Source organism: Osmia bicornis, chromosome 1 (genome assembly GCF_907164935.1).
Source record: "Osmia bicornis bicornis chromosome 1, iOsmBic2.1, whole genome shotgun sequence".
NCBI classification, from domain to species: Eukaryota; Metazoa; Arthropoda; class Insecta; order Hymenoptera; family Megachilidae; genus Osmia; species Osmia bicornis.
This window is the reverse complement of record NC_060216.1, coordinates 8253543-8279240: the sequence shown is the minus strand read 5'-3', so window position 1 is coordinate 8279240 and position 25698 is coordinate 8253543. Positions and strand designations below refer to the sequence as shown.

General features: G+C 32.9%; 6 protein-coding genes across 13 annotated transcripts; 2 read left to right on the top strand and 4 right to left on the bottom strand.

Moving 5' to 3' along the window:
* Positions 1–116: 116 nt before the first annotated feature.
* Positions 117–4358, bottom strand: LOC114882905 (laccase-1-like). The gene is made up of 10 exons (XM_046287937.1): positions 4201–4358; positions 3786–4070; positions 3012–3285; positions 2664–2877; positions 2417–2598; positions 2111–2306; positions 1793–2005; positions 1351–1590; positions 965–1240; positions 117–883 (listed from the first exon to the last, which is right to left on the bottom strand). The coding sequence occupies exons 1-10, from the start codon at positions 4356–4358 to the stop codon at positions 117–119; spliced, it is 2805 nt and encodes a 934-aa protein (XP_046143893.1).
* A 2077-nt stretch (positions 4359–6435) lies between these two features.
* LOC114882895 (transmembrane protein 39A) lies at positions 6436–9607 on the bottom strand. 8 transcript variants are annotated; one of them, XM_029200069.2, is made up of 8 exons: positions 9521–9607; positions 8087–8440; positions 7869–8008; positions 7703–7801; positions 7493–7602; positions 7141–7393; positions 6789–6996; positions 6436–6711 (listed from the first exon to the last, which is right to left on the bottom strand). In XM_029200069.2, exons 2-8 carry the CDS (start codon positions 8411–8413, stop codon positions 6457–6459), a joined length of 1392 nt encoding a protein of 463 aa, XP_029055902.1. In that variant the 5' UTR covers positions 8414–8440; positions 9521–9607; the 3' UTR covers positions 6436–6456. The 8 variants fall into 8 exon arrangements, with proteins under 8 accessions (XP_029055902.1, XP_029055898.1, XP_029055901.1 ...); XM_029200065.2 differs by lacking the exon at positions 9521–9607 and adding an exon at positions 8983–9118 and having other exon boundaries at positions 8087–8499; XM_029200068.2 differs by lacking the exon at positions 9521–9607 and adding an exon at positions 8983–9118.
* LOC114882896 (zinc finger protein 836-like) lies at positions 9214–11446 on the top strand. The gene is made up of 3 exons (XM_029200071.2): positions 9214–9453; positions 9681–9899; positions 10064–11446. The coding sequence occupies exons 2-3, from the start codon at positions 9681–9683 to the stop codon at positions 10976–10978; spliced, it is 1134 nt and encodes a 377-aa protein (XP_029055904.1). The 5' UTR covers positions 9214–9453; the 3' UTR covers positions 10979–11446.
* A 4-nt stretch (positions 11447–11450) lies between these two features.
* LOC114882897 (8-oxo-dGDP phosphatase NUDT18) lies at positions 11451–14995 on the bottom strand. Its single transcript, XM_029200072.2, has 4 exons — positions 14497–14995; positions 13691–14222; positions 13061–13166; positions 11451–12973 (listed from the first exon to the last, which is right to left on the bottom strand). The coding sequence occupies exons 1-4, from the start codon at positions 14600–14602 to the stop codon at positions 12734–12736; spliced, it is 984 nt and encodes a 327-aa protein (XP_029055905.1). The 5' UTR covers positions 14603–14995; the 3' UTR covers positions 11451–12733.
* A 17-nt stretch (positions 14996–15012) lies between these two features.
* On the top strand, positions 15013–17438 carry LOC114882894 (membrane-bound transcription factor site-2 protease). Its single transcript, XM_029200061.2, has 6 exons — positions 15013–15384; positions 15578–15856; positions 15927–16277; positions 16420–16578; positions 16733–16990; positions 17058–17438. The coding sequence occupies exons 1-6, from the start codon at positions 15310–15312 to the stop codon at positions 17424–17426; spliced, it is 1491 nt and encodes a 496-aa protein (XP_029055894.1). The 5' UTR covers positions 15013–15309; the 3' UTR covers positions 17427–17438.
* A 472-nt stretch (positions 17439–17910) lies between these two features.
* LOC114882898 (transcription initiation factor IIA subunit 2) lies at positions 17911–18800 on the bottom strand. The gene is made up of 4 exons (XM_029200073.2): positions 18607–18800; positions 18251–18355; positions 18052–18181; positions 17911–17992 (listed from the first exon to the last, which is right to left on the bottom strand). Exons 1-4 carry the CDS (start codon positions 18676–18678, stop codon positions 17961–17963), a joined length of 339 nt encoding a protein of 112 aa, XP_029055906.1. The 5' UTR covers positions 18679–18800; the 3' UTR covers positions 17911–17960.
* Between the last annotated feature and the right edge of the window lie 6898 nt (positions 18801–25698).

Sequence of the window (25698 nt, the reverse complement as noted above, 5' to 3'; positions counted from 1 at the left end):
AATTTCTTAAATGTGAACGTAAAACAATTATCACTGCTCGGACACTTTTGTTCTTCCTTTTAATCACTACCCCCCTTTTTATCACTTTAGTCGCTTTTTCCATTATCGTCGCTGGATTAACTTTCATCGCTAGATTTACTTCCGTCGCTAGATTTACTTCCGTCGCTAGAGCTACTTCCGTCGCTAGAGCTACTTCCGTCGCTAGAGCTACTTCCGTCGCTAGAGCTACTTCCGTCGCTAGAACTACTTCCGTCGCTAGAACTACTTCCGTCGCTAGAACTACTTCCATCGCTAGATTTACTTCCATCGCTAGAACTACTTCCGTCGCTAGAACTACTTCCATCGCTGGATTTACTTTCATCGCTAGATTTACTTTCGTCGCTAGATCTACTTTCGTCGTTAGATCTACTTTCGTGGCTAAATTTATTTTCGTCGCTATATTTCTTTACTTTACTATCTTCTATCTCTACCCATTCTTTCATTTCGTCTTTATCTTCGCATTCTTTCTTCCCTTCTTTTCCTCCCCATTCTTTCTCCTCTTCTTTGTCTTCCCATTCCTTCTTCTGTTCTTTGTCTTCACGTTCTTTCTTTTCGCCTTTATCTTCCCATTCCTTCTTCTCTTCTTTTACTCCCAATTCCTTCTCTTCTTTGACTTCCCCTTCTTTCTTTTCGTTTTTGTCTTCCCATTCTTTATTTTCATCTTTATCTTCCCATTCCTTCTTCTCTTGTTTTACTCCCAATTCCATCTTCTCTTCTTTGTCCTCCCATCCTTTCTTTTCGTCTTTATCTTCCGATTGCTTCTTCTCCTCTTTTCCTCCCAATTCCTTCTTCTCTTCTTTGTCTTCCGATTTTATCTTTTCTTTTTGGTCTGCCCCTTCTTTACCTGCCCATTCTTTCTTTTCATCTTTATTTGGCCATTCTCTTTTTTCTTTCTTTCCCCCCCAATCCTTCCTCTCTTCTTCGCCTTCCCATTCTTTCTCTTCCGTTTTATCTTCCCCTTCTTTCTTAACTTCTTTTGGCCCCCATATTTCCTTTCCCTCCTTGTCTTGCCCTTCCTCTTCTTCCTCACATCTACCTTCTTGACATTTGTCGAAATTAGGCGTAATGGGCAATTTGAAATTGCCGCATCGCGGAAAATTCTTTGGTACCGGTGGTAAATCACTGAATTTCCCAACTTGAAAAATCATCTGCATACCGGCATCTTGGTGATAGATAAAATGACAATGGAACATCCAGAACCCTTAATAACAAGAAGAAAAAGAAAAATTATAACAAGAGTCCTAAGAACCTTCTTACATCTAACAATAGAATTTTCATATAAATCCAAAAGGACTTCGTTATTATTTTTACCTGGATTGTTCGCACGAAATCTGATTACAGCGAATCCATTATTTGGCAGAGTAAGAGTATCTTTACCAGCAGGGACATCAAACTTTCTCTCCAAATTGGTCTCTTTTTCAAGCTGTTTTACATATTCTATAGTTATTGGATCTGGAGGATCTGAGGTAGGACCTAATGGTTGGCCCATACTTAGAACTCTAAACGAGTGACCATGCAAGTGGAAGGGGTGATTCAGAGCTGGTGCACCAGCTACAACAAATTTTTAAATGGCATTACAGTAATGATAAATTTGATAATTAATAGCTACCCATATCCTTAACACCTTCATTACTATCAACAGTGAATAATTATTGTATTATTTATCAAAAAATATGCCTCTCCAGCAATGAAAGAGTTAATGTGTCTTGGATCCTAAAACTTTAATTATGTTCCAGTACATTTGATTACTCACATCTGTCAACTAATATTATTTCCACGATAGCATTCAATGGTATTTTCAACAAGTGCGTGCACGTACAATTGACGTTACAATGACCCGGCAAACCTCGACTATTACAAAATTGACCCGGAGGATTATCATTATACTGCGAAAGCGGCGGCGATGGTGCAGAACTGTATTGTATATTGTCCATGTATGCCTCTAAAGTATTACCTGGTACTGGCACTGTATGAACATTCAGAAAAGAGAATATCAGTTTAATAACGAAAAAATATTATATCCAATTTTTGGAGCAGTGTAAATTATGAGAGTATTAAAGGTATGTCTCACCTAAAAATGTGTCGTACTTGTTAGGCCGATAAAATACCTCGGCTGGAATATTACGGAAGCCTATAGGCATGTAAAATTTGAAGTCTGGTACCTTTTTCACGATACCATGATCAACCCCCTCGGCATGTGTTAAATTACTGATACATAGCAGATTAGGAGTCGATATGTTGCAACAGACATCCACAGGATTCAGAATCTGTTGTAACAACAAATTCATTTACACACTTGTGAAAACAAATTCTAGAGGATGCCACACTCATATTAAATTATGAATTTAAGTGACAACAGAAATGAAGAAAAACATACTACTCTTGAGGGAAGACTACTGTACGTAGGTAGAGGAGTTTTCGGCTTTACAGGCGCATCTAGGTATTGCAATAGTGCTAACTGGTATATACCACGGCGTTTACATATATTCAATCCACGAAGTTGTATCCAATAAGTGCCAGGTTTTTTGTCAGTATGTAAGATAAAATCGTATCTTTCACCTGCAGAGGAACAAAACATATAATTTTTATAGTAATTTTACTTAAATAATTCATTGATATTTCACCTGGCAATGATATAATGGAGTCTACAACAACAGGTTCATTATTCTGTCCATCTGTCGCGATGGCAGTCATATTGTGATCCTCGATTATCAATTGGCTAGGACACAAGGTACAAAAAGAGTTGACTAAACGGAAACGATAACGCTTATTTGCTTCTACAGTTATAACTGAGAAACTTGAATTCGCCGCAGTAAAATCCCCGGTATAATTAGCATTCTACAACATCAATAAAATTTTAGTTAGAATAACATCCTATTTGAGAGTGATTTAGAGAATCAAGCAACAAAATTGCTGCTTTTTGTTTCTATGATAGATACATATTATACGTGTTTTAAATTAAATATATTTACCAGAGGCAATCCATTTCCATTAATCAAAAATGTATCAGGAGCTTGACTGGTGACTCCAGTCTCGCGACCTGGATATCGTTGGGTAGCTGATTCATGCATCCAATCGTTAATTACCACCACATGATTCGTTAAATCAAAATCAAACAGATGCTTGTGAGGATCTCGTTCTATTGCATCTCGCACGATGAAGCTACCAAAAACACCGTCCAACTTTTGTACCCCCGAATGAGCGTGCCAATAGTGCGTGCCACTGTTTTGTACCTGAAACTGGTATCTGAGGAAAAGTATAACTATTCAGTATACAATACTCTATCAAATGTATATTACAATTTTTCAATATACTAGGTATCTCGTGCAACTGGCAAGCTATGGCTTTAAAATAATAGAAGATAGACAAATAAATGGCGTCAAATGGAGTACTACATGATGCATGTTTCGACACCGGAAGTGGAAATGTCTCAAAGATTTCAAGGTCATCTTTATCTATTTTTATAGAATTATATGCTTTGTTATACATCAATTGAAGCGTTTTTTAATTCTCTGCAAAAAAGTATTAAAGTACCTGGATCGAAAATTTACTAATTAAAAAGATATCTTACTAGAGAGAGACTCACGGTCCCTCCCTAATAAGATATCTTTTTAATTGTTCAATTTTCGACACGGGTACCTTAATAATTTTTGTAAAGGAATTGACACCAAGGGAAGTATAGAATTCCAAAAAAATGTTTTCAAATTGGTAGTGCCTAAGTCTCTCTCTAGTAAGATAAGATTTACCTAAAATTGGAACCGGCTGAAATCGGGCACTGAGTCACTTGAGGTACACCGTCGCAATATTGAAAGTTTTTCTGATACACCCCATGCCAGTGAATCGTAACTCCCTCTCCTTCGATTTTATTCTGAACATCGATGACCACATAATCGTGTAGACAAACTTCTATGGATGGTCCTGGTATCATTCGGTTCACAGTTAAAGCCATACGTGGCACCCCATCGGCACGTACACACTGGCAATTAGGGCAAATCGTATTGGTCATATTAGGGGTACAGAGACTGCATGCTCTAAAAAAGTGAAGAAAATTTCTTGTGTAAACCAGAGTAATACTTAACAAACCATTCGACATTTGCAGAATTCGGGATCAGGGATTCACGTTGGAACATCTGAATTTGCAATTGTCCCGAGTATACTTACTGTCCGTTAGTAGGGTAACGCTCAAGCACAAAATTGTAATAACATATTCTTGGTTTATCCCCAACATGACAAGTACGAGCACAATCGGGGGAAGTTGATAGGGAAGGATTCTTCAAAAGTTCACCAACCCGACAATTTGTCCTGTTAATGGAAGGCATGCCACTAAGTCCAGGGACATAGCCAGCCACTATGTATTCGTTACATGACCCTTGTTTAACTGTAATTAAAGTAACGTTCGTAAGTAACTGAATAAAGATATTTATAATTAAACTGTACTTTGCAAACTACATTGTTTTTTTGTTTTTTTTTTCGAAAGTTATTAGATAAGAATAATGGAGTAAATGTTAACGTAAATTGGTGTTTCATTCATTATCATCGTATGTCATGTAAAGGTAAAGTAATAGATATTGTTGCACACTTGCGAACAAAAAGAAAAATAGAAAAAAAAATAATTCAATTGATTTTATTCAAACGTTAGACAAAAGCACACCAATTGTTTATATCTTTATTGCGAAACGTTCGTTATCTGTACAAGCAGATTAGATAATAAATTTTGTGAGGAAATCATATCACACCGAAAGATATAAGCACACCGCATAAGATGGTCCTCTGAATGATATTCATTACTGTAACAAATATAAACGGCACTGCGTTACATTTTAATTTTCTTCCTATATATAACACTACGACTGTTTGGACATTTCTTTGCTTAACAACCGATCATGAGGAAATTGTAAACCATGTCTTATTATTTCACTGATAACTTTCATTATATTTTTCAATGCATCATGTTGTTTCAATCATATGTGTTTGCAGTTGAATACACATAAGAGCATATTTCTTAAATTGCGAAATAGACATTTTAATTGTTATAACTCTAGACCATCAAATTAATTCAATGAATCTCTGGCTGCATAACTGTAATTTTTGATACTCCTTTTCTTTCGTAAGAATTATTAATGAAAATAATGGTTTCTAAATTTATTAGTACCAATTAATTGTAACGCAATTAAATGCAACGACACGTTGTTTTATGTTTTTCTTACTTCTTCATCCGTAAAAATAGATACATTGTTCTTAGAATGTGCATATGCATATATGCACATAAAACATAATATTATTAAACGTAATACCTTAAGATATTGTTAGAAGATAAAGCAAAATATTGTCTCAATTTTGAGCTTTCATAATATGTAATTTTCAAAAATATGGTCAAAATACGTCATTATGTGACTCCATATTTATTTTAATTACTTCATGAAAGAATTTTAATACAGATATCAATTATAGGATCGTTAAAATTTCGCATGTTTATGAAAAATATTGTTACACGGGATAAATTAAATTTTTATAAGTCAAAAATGTATACCCTTTATCTGTAATTAAAATACCGTCAGATATTTACAAACGCAAAACACATGTTCGTCGAAAAAATTCGAAAATCAAAGCAGTAATCCAAAGATTATATTTTTATTGATTTTTCTTGAATTTAAGTACGCAAGAACTTTTCCATTAGAAGGTTTTCAAAGCTGAGTATAGTTGTTCCATATGCTCCCTGTTTACGATGATATCTGTCAAGTGAATGATTTCATACTTTATAAAGTTAGAATGGCTAACAGACAAGTGTTCACTACGACATAATTGGTACTGTAATCGGTGCCCAAGTCAGCAAATTAATTTATTGAATTTGTATTCTAATTGCAAATACATAAATAAAAAAAAGAAATAGAAAAAAGTTAGATAAAACTATACAGGATGTTCTATAAAACTGGGTCAACTTATATTTTTCAAATCGTAGGAGATAAAGAAAAATTTCACGAGACAAAATTTAATGGTATCGAATGGAGCATCAACTGATGCATGGATCAGCACCGAAAGTGAAGACGTTTCAAAGATTTCTTCTTCTTCAAAGATGTTTATTTTTTTAAATGAGACTATATGCTTTTCTATACATCGATCGAAGTGTCTTTCTATTCCCTTCAAAAAAATATTAAGGCACTTGTATCGAAAATTTATTAGTTCAAAAAATATCTTTGGGAGAGGCCGTTGGTCTCTCTTTGTTTTTCCCTAAGATATCTTTTGAACTAATAAATTTTCGATCCAAGTGTCTTTATACTTTTTTGTAAAGAATAAAAAAACGCTTCGATTGATGTATAATAAATCACACAAATCCAATCAAATTTTCGAAAGTGCAATTTGTTAGGTACATGTAAAAGAGTAAACACATTAGATATCTTTCTTTTTTTTATTCATTATTTATTGAATAGCAGAGTTTACAGTCATTTGAGACTTTTCTTGTATTATTTGCTCGGCATGGTATACCTTCCAACAAATAAGGTAATCTCTAGTTACTTTAAATAAAGTATAGTAATTGATCATAAGAAGTAATGTCATTGACAATATTTGGTACCAGTCAGTTGTGCGTATTAAAATTAACAATTGCAAACACACAAGGACAAGCTGCAGGCCCAGTAACGAACATAGCAGCATTGTGGGATTACTAAATAATGCCTGGATAAAATAAATTATATATTCTTACAATGTAACCATGATTTATAACACAATAAATCACTCATTTAATAACGTACATAAAATCTGTAGTGATTTGAATTTCCTGGCTCCGCTACAGTACACAAACCTTCTGATCGATAAATTTCTTTATTGTGTCTCACAATTGAACCATGAGGCCACAAAATCGAATCATTCCATGATTGTGCATAGGTATGACTATTACGATTTTCAATTTTAACCCATCGACCTAAATGCAGCGCTGCTCTGTGTAAAACGTCGCAATACCTAAATAAGTAGGGTATTCATCAAATTTCTGGAAATGAATTTTTTTCAATACAACGCTCACATTTTACAGTAATAACAATAGTCCTACAACATTAAATTATACTAATGTTAAAAAGGTACTCATGCATAATTACAAGTACATACCTAACTGAGTAAGCTTGAGAAAAGTGAGCACTTATTCTTCCAAGCCAAAACATAATAACATGTTGTACAACCCAGGAAACATTAAAATGTAAATATTGAGGTACAAATATTATAGGTGCAATGCCACATACATAAGCACTGCTAGAAGATGCAAATAAAGCTCGTTTCAAACGGCGATTAAAATCAGATCTTAAAGTTGAAACTTCTGCTCTAATTGCTGATGCATTCAGAGAACAATTATGTAAAGGCTTGTCTATAAAAATAAGATTTAAAATACATTTTAACAGCTATAATTGTAACAATTTTTAAATACAATAACAGTGTACTGTTAGTGTGAGCAAAACTTGCATACCCATTACAAGCTTAGTCTTCTTATCATCTTTACTGTATACAGGTGTTATTGATATATCAAAGAAAGGTGTTGCACTTACACCAAACATTACAAAATACACAGATAAACTTCTGAAACAAGGTATACATAATAAATGCTGCTTCAATGTTTACTTATATATATATATATATATATATATATGTATATGTACTTCAATAAAAAGATACAAACGGATAGCATAAATAGAAGATCTTCATTGAATTGTGCCTTTCTGCCATATGATAGAGGCACCAGCACAATATACTCATCACAGTGATTAATAAACTTATTCTGAAAAATAATAGAATACAGCCTAAACAATGTTTATATAACTTATTTAATAAGCCATAAAACATACCTCATAATTTTTTGAGCAGTAGACAACCAACGAGCTGGAGATGAAATATCAATAAATCTTCGTAATAGGGAATAAACAAATTGTCTTGCAACCATAGTTACAATAAATATCAGTAGATAGGGATCAATTAAATAAAAATTCTGAAAAAATAAGAAATTTACTGGTGAATGTTCATATAATAATTGATAAACTGATATGAAGTATCTTAAACTACATACCATGCTATAATTATTATAAGAATGAGGTAACCACCATACAGTTCTATACAAATTAAGCATTTGTAAAGAAGCTGCAACAATTGATACAACCAAAGATAATGCTTCAAATGTTAAGTGACCATCCACAGGTACAACAGGTACAGGTACATGTTTTGGTACCAATGTCTTCATTCCATAAAGTTCCTCTAATTTTTTATCATCTCCTCCACTTCCAGCTGTTCTTTCTCCACTATTACTCCGTATGCCAATGTTTGTAGACTGAGAAAATCCAGCCTGGGATTTAGATTGTCCGTTTCTACTAGCAGCATTACGTCTTCCACCAGGCATAGTGCGTAACTTTACATTTCAGTTATTCTTTACCAAATAATACAGTTTTATTATTGCTTTCATACACCTATGACCTAGTAAATCACCTTTTCAAATTAACAGTAAATGAATTAGGTGACAACATAAGTATTATGGCAATGAATATATACATATATCACATTCTGATTTATATAAAATTGCTTAGTGCATTTGCACTTTCAAATGTCTGTATTTAATACTACTTGCACCTAGTAACATTAAATATTAAAGGTTTTGATCTGAAAGAAGTATGTCAAAATTATCTTAACCAATAAATCTTCACCTTAGACATTAATTAAATTTATTATTACAAAATGCTTTTGATTGATACACCGATAAAATACATGGACAGACTTCTTTTCTCATAATATTTACGAAAGTCAAATGTACTGATAAATGATAATTTGATAGCGATATAGCGCACTCTATGTTTAAAATTGATAAATATGTATGTATGTATGTATATTTTTAGATTGTAATCTTTGCTAAAGTTAACAAATATTGTTAACTTTATGCATTCAAATTAATATAATTAATTAATTTCAAATTACTTTTGATATTCCTATAGTGGAATTACTCTACTCCCATATCGTGTTGTATAAAATTATTTATTGTTTTATTTAAACGAAAATTTCAAAATAATAAAATGATTAACATATTTCACATAGCATTTCTGATATTCTAAACAAACTTTTCCCTAAATTATCCATATTAGCTTTCAATAAGAAAACTATATATATAAGTTTCCATAGATGGCACTGTTAGCTATATAAAAAATTGTCATTTATGAAAGAAATTGGATATTTTAATATAAAAAACCGTTATTTAATATATCCAATGTTATTTAAAAGAATGTTTACAAACAATCGTTTGTTTACACACTTACATAATGAATAATTGTCGTAAAGTGACAGTGTGTATTAGTTATGTTATTTGTTTCAGAATTGATGTTCTGATTAAATTATGAATGATTGCAGATAGTAGCAAAGTGGCTATTGATTTTAATATATCTTTTTCAAAATGTATGTGCATTTTATATAGATTTTACATATGCAATCATTAATCTCATACTTCTTTTTCACAACTTACGTATTTTCTTGAAAGATTTCTTGTGATCCACTTAATCATTTTAACTTCATAAGCTAGAACCAGTTTAATTAATGTTTTATTGATCAACCTACTTATCATAAACAATGCAGAGAAAATAAATTATTAATTAATCATTGTTGTTATTCTTTTAAATTTGCAGATGTTTAATCCTATACAGATAAAACACGAGTGTATAGAAATAGAAGATATTAATTATAATGGAAGGAATATTGGTTCAAACATTTCCAAATATCCAACATTCACTGATGAAGATGCAGATTATAAGTATAATCAATTACCATTATTTTGGGATCATACACCAAATGAAATAAGACCAAAAACAGAAATTCATGGCCAACAAAGTTTATTTCAAACAGAAGTGGGTTTTATTACTTTTAATGCATATTATAAATATCTAAATATAAAGATTTATAAATATATGAAATTGTGTTTAAAGATGTAACAATATAATTATATATTTTGTTTGATCAATAAAATTCATAATAACATTTGGAGACTAACTGTACATATTAAATATTTTAGGAAGGTGGTTCATTAACACATATGAAAGATTGTATACAAAATGGTACATTATTCCAAATTAACCAGGAAAGAAGTTCAAATCACAATCAAATGAGTCAACAATGCTATATGGATATGATTCAGAAAGAACAACAATCTCAGTTTTCTCAAAGTATACAACAAACAAAACATACAAATCAAATGTTAACTACTTCAGAGCCTATATTATCAATAAAACCTAACCATTCTGGAAGACCACCTAAAAACTCTTTAGAAACAAATACACAAAAAAGATTTAAATGTCAATGTGAAATATGTTTCAAAGAATTTGGACATAAGAGTAATTTATTTATACACATGAGGACCCACAATGGAGAAAGGCCTTATAAATGCAATCAATGTGAAAAATGTTTTACTCATAGTGGAAATTTAGCTATTCATATGAGAACACATTCTGGTGAAAGACCTTATGGTTGTCAAATATGTGGAAAAATGTTTAGTCACAGTGGAAATTTGTCAACACATTTAAGAACTCATTCAGGTGTGAAACCATATAAATGTAATGTATGTGGTAAAGAATTTAGACATAGTGGAAATTTATCAATACATGAAAGGATACATTCTGGTATTAAACCATTTCAGTGTAAAGTTTGTGGAAAAGATTTTTATCACAGTGGAAATTTAACAACTCATATGAAAAAACATACTATAAATATCAGCACTTGTGTTAATCAGTGTGAAAATAATGAGAAACAAGCAATTTATACTGCAGTCAATCTTAATAATACAGCCCCTTTAAATTCATTTGATAACTTATCATTGATTCAGACCACTGATACTAATATAATGTCTAGTACAAACAATATTGTTCCTATAAAAAATGAAAGTAATAATGAAATGAGTACACTTGGTATATTAACACCAACATTAACTTAAATATGTATTAAGTAAATATTGAAATACCTTAATGCTAATACAACTTATGAACCTATTTTATAATGTCCATAAAAATATATTGTAAAAATAAAAATTTCTCAATCATTTTCATTTCAGGAAGGTATTAACCTGAATGAAATCATTTTCTGAAATAACAAATTTTAGCATTTATTAATACAACAGTATAAATTACAACTTGTAACTTTTATTATAGAGTAACATATAAACAACTTTTTTTATACATTACGTATGTATAGGCTCGTTCTGTATAAAAAATTGTTTTTTTCATTAAACTGCTATTTATAGAGTAAGCCAAAAATATATGTAGAGATTTTATAAAAATGTTTATGTATATTTCTGTGATATTTTAAATTGTAGAATAACGTAATATTAATATTAAAATTTTCATATCTATATTCTGGACATATCCAATCCTCTCCAATTAAATATAAAGTAAATTTCTATGAAGCACTGACTTAGTGAAGTGTTTTATTCATTGTAGAAGATATAACAACTGCTTTAATTATACATTGTTAATAAATACTTTATTCATTACAAAATCAATCTATATATATAAATACTCCTGAAAGCTTTAAAAGCATTTAGTATTCAAAAAATACTAAATCATTTTCTATCATACATCATTTAAGAATATATTGTAATACATACTCATTATATGATGTATATTTACAATACATATTATTCCACAAATGTAATATACATCAAATTTATGGAACATTACATCTTTATATATAATATATATTACTGCATGTACAGTACCGAGTATAGTAGGCTTTTCCAGAGTCGATGGCCCTATACATATGTATACGTGTATAGGTTTATGCACTCCCACCAGTTACGCATAAACGTTTACGGGGAAGAATTTGAATCGATTTTACTTGTCATTATATAATAAATTTTATATTTAATAATTAAAAAATATATTATTTTGTTTCTAAATCATTTTCATTAGTAATATCGTAAAAATTAAGATGATTTTAAGAAATTTTGCTTTACCTATAACGGCATTTTTCTTGGAGAAGTCTACTTTGCTTGATACTGAATATGTATGTGCGTTCTTATTTTGTGCTCGACAAATAATTAAATATATGATCCATCAAATATTTGGAATGTAAATAATAATAACAAAATTCTTTTGTTTTATAACATATAAACATAAAAGTACAAAAATCATACACAAATTTTTCTGTGCATCTATAATCTCGAAATAAAGAGAGCTTTAAATAATTGTAATGCTACTCGGAAACACTTGCAGCTTTTATTTAACAATATAAAGATTTATATAGATGATTAAAGACTCGTATTAATTGTATTATATTATAAATTTTTATGGGAGATACAAATTATATATTTATTCTTGTTAAAAAAAGTCATTGGTATAGACTAGGATAAACATAAATTTATGATCATAAATATTTCTCTAATATTGTTAGGTATTGTTAATAATAGATGTATACATATACCTGGTTAATGTAATGATGTGTTACAACTGTGCTTGGAATGTATGTGTATATTAATCATTCCATTTTAATTTGTGCTTTAATATAATATAGTAATTAAGGATTTTTATCGTGTAGATTTAAAATTGTTTTTAAATTTTAAGTAATTCTGATATTTCACTTACATCATGCATGAATTTTAAATAAGTTTTAATTTTACAGGTAAATCGAAAATTAATGAAATATTTAATATTTTAAATTTTGAATGCATGTTATAGGAAAATATTGCATCAGATTATCGTATTACGTTTAAAGGTACAGTCATGTTTCGCGGTAAACGATAAGTAATACTTGTAGCTAAATTTTCAGGTAATTCATACCAAACATATTTCCCAATAGCAAGTACATCTTCTACCGGCAATTTGAACGATACTAATATTGTTAAACATAGTCCATCTCCTCCTTGACCCCCACTGAACTCTACAGAGAGTATACCATGCGGTTTATGTTGTGCAACTTCATTTCCAAACAGTTCCTGAACAATTTATGAAAAAATGAAGTATAGTATTGCCATATGATGAAATACATATAGTGTATACATACATTTAAAATATGAACTTACTTCCATAAAACTATGTAAAGTAGAAAGAAGACTGCGATTCGGATTAATTTCACAGACCGGTAAACAATACGGTGTTGTATCCGATACAAGAACATGTAATTTATTCCTGTTGATAAAGTATGTAATAAGAATATAATGTATTATGTAAATTTTACATACAATTTTATGTATAGTTAGGTGATTAGTTCAATTTATAATTACAACAAAATATAATTTATAAATTAAATTATGTTATGACTGTGCAAGATATTACTGCATAATAGACTAATTCAGTTACAAAATTAGTGGTCATAATTTATTCTTAATACAAATACAAATGATTAGTAGCACAAGTCTGAAAAAGGATGAAACAGTATGAGAGTAACATTATTGTTACAAATGTGTATGTACAAGCGCATGTGCATAAATGTGTACCTATTCCACTCCAATCTAAAGCCTTCATCCACATTCACAGTCATAATCAGATTGCTGTTGTTGTGTTATGAAAACTACCACCAGTGACCTTGTACTGAAAGTGCAAATACTACAGAGAAATCAAGCATAAGCAATGATATATTTATAAAAATAAACTTAAAATTATTATATGATGTAAAATTTAGATAATATATTTTTCAAATTCATTTTACTTACGTTGCTCTTTTCTTTGATGTGATTGTAAGTCGCAGTAATAGTTTATTCAGTGGCCTACTGACTGGTGTTAAATATGGATGTTGTGAAATATCTTTATTCATGGCATAACTTTTGCCTCTTTCTATCAAAGAAACAATGTCGTGTGATCTCAGTGGTAGATCATTTATATTATGCACCCAACTTGCTTGCAATGATTCTTCATTCGCTTGCTCTAATGTTTTCAAGTTACCAGCAGTTATTTTACCATTAAATACGAATCTAAACCACGAACCACTTGCGCACTCTACTAATATCAATGTTTCTGGTTGAAATATAAGGCCTGTTTCTTCTAAAACTTCTCTTTTAATAGCATCTAATAAAGTTTCATTGGGATCAACTCTACCAGCTGGCAAATACCATTTCCCATGGCAAGAAGACTTTGCTTCTTGAATCATCAATACTTCTTCCTGATTATTTATGATAACAGCAGCAACAATATATGTCACAGTTTTTTGGCAAATTGGGACATAGTTATTAGCAGTTCCTTTTGTTCCTATAATACATACATTTCTTTTGCATAAATTATTAAAGATAGATTATAATTATACAAAACAAAGTATGATTAGCTTAAAGAAAAGCTTATGAAATCAAAACTAATACTAATTAAACATGATATAATATGTAACATATTTTGTTAATTATTCATTTGAACCTTTAATATTAGCATGCAATAGATAATTGACTACCAATTTTTTAATTGCAAAATATATGTGAGTATATTATATTCATAAATTGTTAATATTTATTTATATAAAATTCAGATTTACCTATTATTTCATTTTGTACAGCACGGTTAGTTTCATACTTGCCATCAATTTCTAAAGGATGACCAGCTAATAATAATTCAATTTGCTTTTCAATACTTAAAGACATGTTGATATAACTTAACTTTCAATTGTACACAAATCAAATTTACAAATTATATATCAAATATAATATATCATGCCTAATAATTTAACAATGCATAAAGTTATAAACAAAGTGATAAGAATCACACATAATTGAAATTAGGTGTGTGTGCCTGTATGTACATTCCGATGCAGTTATAACCAACGATAAGCCAACATTATTCAATTATATACTATTCCTATATTGAATTCCCCACGAATATAACATTAAAAATTGTTTACAAGATGATAGTAACATACGAGGCAAAATATAAATGAAAACAATGAGAAGGAAATAAATATTTGTTAGTTAAAGGAGCTGTTTTAATCTATTAATTCACAGAAATAGATATTTGTTCAGCCGACGTATTTAGAAGAAACATTAGTAACTTTGCATATTATAAGAATTATTTTACTTTTGTAGGACGAAATAAAATTTTATTAACGTTATTTATAAAGTAATGTTTCTGAATCGACTAAATATCTTTATTGAAATAGAAATTACAATATTTTCTAGGGAATATAGCCGTCAGCAAGTCACGTTTTACTCTCTCTGAGATTATCTATACAACTGATCGGGAAATCAGATAACTTTGTTCAAGTTCTATGCATACCTGTAGCAAATAACAAATTAACCCATGCACTATGTAATATGAAACATAATCTCATAAAAAATAAAAAAGGTGTTAGAAAATGGAAGCTTTAAATGTGTTAATTGCTATAGGTCTTATTCATTGTTCATTATTTTTCTTTGATACAATTTTTAAGGTATATATAATTCAAAGAAAATACTGGTTTCAAATATAAAGATACAATTTTATAATATCAGATATAGTAACTTCATTGTTTACCTTTTAAAACATTAACATATACTTACAATTTAATGTTTAATATGATTTTATTGATAAAACATCTAGCTTAATACATAATAATCAACAAATAATATTTATTTATTTTACAGACATGCTCACATTATCCATATCTATATTTTTTAAAAAATACTGGGCTGGAGGTTCAGGTGTTAAGAATAAAATGGTTCACTACAGCATTTAACCGTAAGATAATTAAATGGGGAATGGACCGTTCCAAATTTTGGACTGCTTGGTTTAATGCAGGAGTGATTGTTAGTATCATTCTGTTGCCTCTTGCAACTATTGCAATCTTAAGGATGACATTCAATATATGGAGTAATGGGCCATCTCTTGATAATAGCAATTCTGAACCTTTATTGGAACCAATGGTAAATTTATGTTAATGTAACTTTTAAATACTTAGTGTATTTACAAAATAACTTTTTATACATTTTGCAGTTGCCTGGAATAGATGTGCCCTTCAATGAACTTGGGTATTATGTCATTACATTAGCAGTTTGCAGTATTATGCATGAGCTAGGTCATGCATTAGCTGCAGCAAGAGAAGATGTTCAATTATTTGGCTTAGGAATATTAATTGCTTTCACAATACCCATAGCTTATGTACACATAAGCAGTGAACAGCTTGCTTCATTACCATTAAAGAATCAATTAAGAGTAACTTGTGCAGGAATTTGGCATAACATAGTACTTGCTACATTAGCTGCAACTGTCCTTATGCTTTCTACATGGTTGTGGGCACCATTTTATACAGTTGGAAATGGAATTTATGTAAAGACTATTTTACCTGTAAGCAGAAGTGATGTTATTTTTGCTATTTTATTAATTCACTTTTTAAATACAAATGAATTATTCAATTAATAAATGTAGACAAAATAATTTTCTACTAAAGATGATAAGTTCCTTTTATTATAAAAATTTACGTTTATAGAATTCACCTGTATTAGGTCAAGCAGGACTTCTTGAACAGGACATAATATATGAGTTAAATGATTGCCCCATAAAGTATACTGAAGACTGGTATGATTGTATACTAAATACGGTAAATCAGCCTGCTCTTGGATATTGTGTTAAGCAGTCATTTATTCAGGTAACTTTCCTTCTGTATACTACCTTTTTTTTTTAGATATTAATATAAATATTTTACTTCCAACGGGTCCGCGAATCGATTCGGCAGTTTTTGCACATACCACATATTTAGGGTTGGCAGTAAAAGGAATAATATTTAAATATCATTATTTCAGGAATATGACGAATCAGTTCCAGCTAGACAGAAAACTAATGGTGTTATAAATTGTTGTACCACAGATAGTGAAACTAGTGGAAGCTTATGCTTTGAATATATTGAGGGACCACAAGCTGCTCCTCTGCATTTACCTCCACATTCTTGTCTTCCAGCAAGAATAATGATTAACCAGTCACAGTACTTTTGTCATGCTAGTCATGAATGTCTGTTTCAAGATACACATTGTTTAAAACCTTCTCTCGATAATGCTACCAAGGTAATGACATTAATAATCGATAATGCGAAACATTATTCAGGTAATTAGTTATTAATTTCTATTATAGATTGTACAAATAAAAAGAAGAGAAGGAATGGATGTTTTATATTTAGGACACCCAGCAGATATTTATAGAACAGTTGATGTATCTGATTGGGTACCGAAATATTCATTTTTAAATCCGAAATTACCGGAAGCTTTAGCACTGCTTTGCAAATATATAACAGTCTTTTCTGCAGGGTTAGCAGTTATTAATATTGTGCCTTGTTTCTTTTTGGATGGGCAATATATTATAAATATACTTCTACTTTATTTATTAAATTTCACACCGCATAATAAAAATATTAGACAGACTATCATATTAATGGTAACAAGTATAGGTACATTACTTCTTATTATAAACTTACTGTATTTACTTATGAATAAATTATTATAAGTAGTAAAAGAATGTTATTAATATAAAATATACCACAATTAATTATTTTCTTATATAATCTTAATGCCACCTTATATCACTTACATAAACAGCTTAATAAGTCCTAATAAATCTTACAGTCTCGTTCGAAGAATTATTTACATCTTTGGAACATATTGGACCACATAGAACGATTATAATTATATATTTTCATACTTGTTAAGAGTAAGTTATAGTAGATATGGTATAACGTGTAAAATCTATTCATTTTCAAATATATTATAAAAATAAAGCTAGTGCTAAATTATGATATGATAAAAAAGCAATTAATTTGTATGTTTCTACTTTCAATATAGTGTCATGATTACAGTTGTTATATGTATAATAAAATTTAATTGATGTTGGAAAATGAATCAAAACTGTATACCTATATTAAACATGTACATGTATTTTACTTAAATTACTATCTCTTATTAAATTTTGTATGGCTAGTACTTTTTTTTTCCACTTGTGATATAATAATAGCTGTATATTCACTTGTATAAGAAAGTGATGTTATCGCTTTGTTGTTGCATCTGCATCCAATGCTGTAACAATATAAAAGTTATCATCATATTCCTTTTGACCACACTTACTTTTTACTTACTTTTTCCATCACAGGCAACAATTTTTACTTTATCTACAATTGCAACTTCTTGAACTTCACGAAATTCAACATCATTCAACATAAATGTCCATACATTATCACAAAATCTATATGTATTTAATTTACCAGCCTGAAAATAATATACAATTGACAATTACAAATGAAGTATTATCAACTACATATAATTATAGAAAATTACCTTAAATGTAAGTCTTGATTTTACTCTAGTTGCAAGTGCTTGATTAATTGCCTTGTCAAATTGCAATAATACCTTAAGCGCTAATTGTGGTGTGATTTGTCCATACTGTAACATTGTATTACGACATAATAATAATTAACAAAGAAATATCGATTTAAAATAAGTTTATATATTTTTATTTTCGCGTACGATATATATTATGCGTAAATATACTAAAAGTTTAACAGATCTCCTTAACTCCTTTATAAATTTTACATCATGACCAGATTATGGCATTAATAATGTTAATATTTATACAAAAAATAAGTATGAATTGAGAGTTTTAACCTCAATATTGCATATTTTTATATGCGTACCTGAATTAATTCATCAAGACTCTCTTGTAACGTATTACCTAACGTTGTATTTCGGTACAATTGATAAGACATTGTCCTTAGAATGTAATAGGTACAATATTAAAACAAGTCGTTGTTCTTTAACAACGAAGTAAACTTCACGCGTAATAAAAACCCTCAATGATATTTGTTGATTAACTGTATCTTTAAGCAGTGGCTAGAGATACAACAAAGCTGGACATGCTTTTATTCTTCAAGGGATCAAGATTTTGCGGGTTCTAGATACCCCCAGGTGAGGGCAAAGAGGAGGTATACAGAGTACAGTTGGTATAACAATTGAGTTTGTTTACTAGTTCTTCTTCCATCTATCACACCTGGTATTCTCAACCAAAAAAACATAATTTTGACTCCTTTTGATTCTATTTTTTAGAAAGCAGTCAAAATCAGCATTAATAATAATTATAATAATTGTTTGACAAATTCGTATTTGAAAAAAACCGCTATAAATTAAGGTGATGCAAGCACCTTATCGTTATCACATTGCAAATACAATTTTACGGAAAGAAAATTAATAATAATGAATGCATGGTGAGTATTGTTTAATTATGTACTTATACATATAGCATACATGTGTCATTTAGGTATTTGCGAAAGGTAACGTAGTGTAGCATGCCGTTAGTTGGATGCAATAATTCAGGTGGCGCTTAAATCAGTTCCTGTTCAGCTTAATTTTCGATCAAACATGGCCTGTTTTACCGATGAGGAATTCGGAGTTCAGCCTCGACGCTTGCATCACCTTAATACTGTTATTTACAGATGGTTATTCGAGTAGTTGACTCTAGTACCGGCGGGTTACGGTTTATCTTATGAACTTTTCAAGAAGACGAGTAGTACTACATATACCGTGACTTCCAGTACTTGTCCCTACCGCTTTCTGCGCAGACGAATCAACATTTAGACAGTAATTTTAAAACTTCTGTGAAACGTGTTACAAATTCGCGATCTTGTAGTGATGCATAAAGTACGCGAGTGTGTGAAGCGAACATTTCTTGATTGTGTCGGTGATAAACGTGGAAAATATTATCGAAACTTTAAAAACATCGAATTCAAATGTTACTTGAAAGGTTCTATTGACTCTGCGCTCATAGTGATGCTCGTAAGTTATTGCTTAATGTCTAAATATGTAGAAAAGCATAAGAAACGAACAGATTAATATAACAATATTTAATTAATTTTTAGATTAGCAAGGTTAATACCTGGTGGGGATTCACGTTTGAAACATTGGATCGCGGGAAAACGCGCTCCTCGTAAACAAGTTTGGACGCCATATTAGAAATGAAAGATTAGGAAGTCAGCATCACTTCCTTCTATTTGAAACTTCGTTCGAGTAAGTTTTATTTTTTCTTTCGATTATCTCATGAATACAATTGCTTTATTTTTTCAATTTATTTGAGACTGATTTAGTAAATCAGAAACAAGCATTTAACTAACTTTTATTTATCAAAGGTTTGTTAAATATCCCGGTTTGTTTTTGCAAATTATTGCAAGGTGAAATAATTCATATTTGTTATACATATATTTCGTATTATCCGCAAAGTATATAATTCTTATTAGATTTATTTCAAATGTAAAGTTATTATATGTATACAAAGTTCAGTGGAGGGCTTCTATATTTTTGTTTTCATAAAGAACAGGCTAGCCGAAACATTTCCAATCGTTGATTCTGATTCGAAATGTTTTCGATTTCCTTTCAATCCTGTTGTTCGTTCCCTTCGACCATAGAACGAGTTTGAAAGCACAATTGAGTCAGTTACTTTGTTTGCAAATAGCAATGGAAGACTGATAATTTATTAGCGAAGCAATTAAACTAATTACTAGCAATTCAAGATTTTTTAAAAATCATTTTAGAAACTTGTCTATATACCTAACGTTTATTATTATTATTATTTATATAAATGATGTAATATTGTATAGGATTACAGGATTTAGTGATACTTCATAATTTATTTATTTTAATTTTGGTCTAATTTGACCAAATGACGAAGCTTCTAAAGTTCAATACCAGAATAATTGGTAATTTATAACGAAAGTTATCTCGACAAAAACATGTTAATAATTTTTGTACTTTAAAATAAGAAATCTAAGGCCAGTCATTTTAACAAATTTCGTTATTCCAGTGCTAAAGTTAGCAGTTTTTAATTAAGAAGTTGTACAATACAAAAGGTAGTTAGAAAATTCAGAAGAACTGAATCTTAATACTATTTTATTGTAAAACTCGACACAATTGAATTGATTTAAAACTGAATGGAGTTACATTGAACTTTTTCGTTCGCGTTCAATTAAGAAAGATATTCCAGAAGTTTTGTTTAATAAGCAGAGATAAGTTCAGTCTATTAATCCAAGCAAGCAGGTGGAACGTATAAGAGGAAGTCGTATTACTATCCGGCAAGTTTAGATGCCCAAGTAATTGCAGGTGAAAACTTGAGCGGGCGTACAAAAGTTTTCTCGGTAAACCGAAAGAGGCACAAAGTCTCTCGCGCCGGAAATGAATAGGCAGTTTCCATGAATTTAGTCCGAGAAAATTATACCCACTTTCTTTACGAGCTATACATCCTTTCGCATTTTATTACTGCGCGGCACCGTTTAAAACGTAAGCACGAAACTCAAACGATCCTTTGTATATAATTCCGATTAAATCAAAGGTGAGAAATCCTTAGATGTGCCGGTGCTTTCGATTCTTCTTCAATAGGTGTCGATCAAAGGTGTGAAGCAATAGAGCCCGCGATGGAATCCCATCGACGCTGTTTTTATTAACAGAAATTATTTAAATCCTTCTTGCGAACACTCGTCGCGTTTATATCTCTCTGAATAATGTACCTCGGACTGCATCGATTAATTTTCTCAGCCATTCAAATCGTTGATCCTCGATATTCCGACAAACAACTCTTAACGCTGCTAACCCCTCCTACACCCGCGCCCATTCACGAATCTTAACAATCCGATCCCTCGCATCGGGGCAAAGGTAAAGTCAATTAAGCCGATGCAAACCGTGAAGAGTGGTAACAATGGACGGAGAAGTAAAGAAACGAGCCAGACGGGAAGATGAAAACGTAACTAACAGGGGCGCAGAAGTAAGTACGAGGAACGGTAACCGTCGACTGTTCGATGCAGCAACGGGGTTAGGAAGAGACCGATAAAAGCGATGCCTTTAACGAGTCTTTTCGAGCAAAGATTTTTGAAAGCGGAACGAAACGTTTGTTACGAGACTCGCTGAAATGGGCACATGTAACTAGCAACGTATGCTTTTGGAAGCTGGTAGCTAGGTATCGAAGTTCTTCTAAGTTCGAAGGCGATAGGGCGAAAAGTGGGGAAAGGGGATGGTAGGAAAGAGAAAGAAATAGATTTTACAAGGATGGTGGAAAGGAGAGAGGATAAGGTCGCGAAACACACAATGGAAAATGCGTATAGTAGGATTGGAGGTCCGTTTTTCCGTCGGAGGAGAACATTGAACGGGGCAAGTTTTCTTTAGACAGAACGGGACAGTCGCATCGATCGAATTCCTCAGTGTGCGAGTGCAATGAAAAGCATCTTTAAGAGTGGTATAGCGACGGTCTTGGAGCTGGTTTGTGGTTGGTTCGGGGTAAAAGGTGGGTTGTTGGAAACGCACGAACCGCGCGGTGAGATTCCGCGAGACTATTTATATAGCTCGCCATCCGGAAAGTTTGCAAGAACAATTTATTACGGATATACGTACCATTTAGAGACGCCAAAGTTATTATGACGGAGAACTTTATCTACGATAAAGGGAAACTGGGGGAGAAGATTCGTTATTCAATCGATGGAAGTGGGAAAGTGGTGGATATAATAGGGGAGCGACTTTCTGGAAAGATTTTCTTCTTCAACGTAACGACGATCGTTCTTTCGATTATACATTTAGGAAACTCTATTGGAGTTTGAAACTATCTGATTAACTACTATTTTCTATTTTTAGAAAATGATAATAATATAAAATACAAAGTTAAATTGAAATTGAGGTTCTCTCCATGGTCCGCCGTTAGAGGATTAAAATAGCGATTGATAGAATCAATTTATTCGCATCGATCGGTCTTTACATTTCTACTTTGCATGTGTCTATATGTTTTATTGGATAGAAAATCTTGATACACGGTAGATGCGTTTAGAAATGTTTGAGAAGTTTCTTTGGCTACGAGAATAAAGCCCTTCGGCGTACTCCAAAGTGGAAGTTATCTTTTTGCAAGGTAGAACCGTCTCTTCATCGATAAAAAGGTAACATGGTTCTCGGGTCGACAGACTTGGAAAAGTCCTCTTTTCCTCTTGGTCACGCATCGCTTGCCGAGCAGTGCAAGGGTGGACCATGAAATATACACGGTTTCTTTGTAAGTCGTAGTTTAGCGGGTTTTATTCGCGTCGTTTAATATCGAAAAGATTTTCGTTTTATCCTCATTCGAACACAGGAAATTTCAGGGGACAACGTAGCTAATTCGATTTAATCGGCTTGGTGATATATACACCTTAGCAAGTTTTATCGCGTAAAGCAGGGGGATATCGAGTTCGTACGTTCCACGACAACCGCGGACTTATCAAACGAAGGAAATATGTGTTTTTCGTTGGAAGAGTGAAAAATGACAACGCTTATATTCTTTTCGTGTAACAAAGAAAAGAGAAATAACTTCTTATTTCGCGTTTCTTAAATGTAAAGTCTCTTGACTGCTCGAGAATTAATTATCGCCGACGTGTTTGGAATGCACCGAGCATCGTCGAAATAATTTTTCAAAATACAATCTCATAAATCAAAACGTTCACGCTTATTCGAAGATCATTGGAAACGTTATCACAAGGCGATAGATCGATCAGCGCGTCTAATAAAATTCGTGAAAGCGAAACGGAAGGCGCAAAGACAACGAAAGATGTATAGCAACGGGATATAATCGTACAGGAAATGACGATATCCACTTGTTACTTCGTTGAAACCTCGATGGTTTGTTCCTGCGATGTGAGAGGATAAAGGGAACTTAACGTCGGTAGAAAGGAGAGAAGAGGGATGGAAAAGAAAGAGAAATCACGAGAAGAGGAAAATGGGAATATCCGTATGTCGAAAGAGATAAGTGAAACGACGTTTGAGCTTAAGCGGAAAAGAGAAAAATACGGTAGGTACGGTGAGCGTCGCCGTTGCCAGGGCAATGAATCGCAGATTGACGCAGGCGTCACGACGTCCGACCACGCGCACACCCTGTTTTCTATTCCCTTCCAACCCCCCGTTCGAAGCGTGCCGCTGCTTAAGGCATGCACCACAATAGACGTTTTCTCGTCCGACGCAGTTCGTTGGGCTTACGAGATTTGCCGCATTATGATTCGCACGTAAAACTTTTCCGATTCGTTGGCTATCCTTGGACAACATTCTCTTATTACTTCGAGGCAATCTCGTTCTATTGTAATTCGAATATCAAAAAAACGGCAGTGTAATTACTTTCCGAAAGTCTGTATTGACCTAGCGATATTAACGACAGCAGCGGAGGGTTGTTTTTTAATTTCACGCAAGGGAAGTTTCCTTGCTACGAACTTCTCGAATATCAGAGAAACTTCTTTGCAAAGATTCAAAGAGATTCTGAAAAGCGATAAATTTAATTAAAATCGATTACACGCCGGTGCCAAGTTTTAATAGTTGGCGAAGTAAGATTTGCATATCTCCTGTTCGCTTTCATCCAATTACATTTTCTCGGTAATTCAATGCGGTAATATCCTTACGTTCGCTCTGTTATATTAAGGTTACAACGTATTAAAGTCAATAATGCGGGAACTAATCTGTGTCAAAATTTACGTTCATCCCCTGCGCTATAGCGCCGAGGGTCGGTGTCTGATAAATTACTATCGCGGTTATACTACTGCCTGACCGAACGGGTCTCGTACTACTTGCCGGGAAAGCAAAGTTCCTATTTCTCGCTTTAGCGAACGATCCGAGCGCCGGGAATGCAGTTTATCGACATACCTCGCAGGTTACAATCGGAACAAAATTGCAAAACAATTCTGCAACGTTCGCGCGAAAAGTAGAGGCAGGAATTAGAAACTAGTTCATCCACGAGTTGCTGAAGCGGTGCTTAAAACGATCGTTCCACCGCCGCTTCTCCAAACTTCAGCCCATTTGTGCGCGGCCGGAGAGGTGTTGCAGCGTTAGTGAATATTCGCGAGAGCACGCTTCAGACTGTAAACGCGTACTCGGCTGTACAAGAAGCGAGCGGGCGAATCGTCAAGTTAGCAAACGAAAGGGAATAAAAAGGAGTAAAAGAGCGGCGCGCGCGGTATATAGCGTATACCGTCGCGGCAGCGTCGACATTGTCCGTGTCTCTGGCGTAGGGGTGGGAGGGAAAAGTTGGGCGAAACTTGAAGGAGAATCGGGAAAGGAAGCGAAGGATACACGGAGGAAAGAGAGGCACCGATGGGAAAACGGGGAGAATCGAAAGGAGAGGGAGGGATGGATTCGGGGGGGTTGGAGGCGCGTTTATGGATGTGTGTAGGGAATCTGGTTGTCGGTATTGGTAAACGTAGAAAAGATGAAGGTAACGGTGCGATGAGTGACGGTGGTGGTGGAGTAGCAATGGTGTTGGTCCCGTTTGGCGGCGGCGGTGGCGTCGGTGGTGGTGGTGGTGGTGGTGGCAGCGTGTCCCGACGCCGGGAAAGTTTCGCTGAGAAGCGTGCGGAGTGTGAGAACGCGGCGCAACCGAGAGGGGGGCGAACGGAGAAAGAAGAGAAGAGGAGCGCGAATGGTTTTGGATGAGAGAGTAAAGGGGAGAGAAAAGGAGAGTGAGTTTGGAGCGAGTGCGGAGGACGGTAACGCGGTGCGGGCAAGGTTTTCGTCTCCAGTTCCCGCTAAGCGGCCGACAGGATTGGAACGAGCTGGCTGCGTATGGTTGCACACGCGGGGTAACGTGTTTGTCCAGGTAGCGTGCGCGGTGTGACGGTGGTTGTTAGGGCGCGAAAGAGAACACACACGCGGCACGCGCTACCGACAGCAACGACCGGCCCGTGCTGCCGTGTGTGACCGACTGTGCGCGGCCGGCAATAACGAGCGTAATACTACTGGTTGTGAGGAATTAT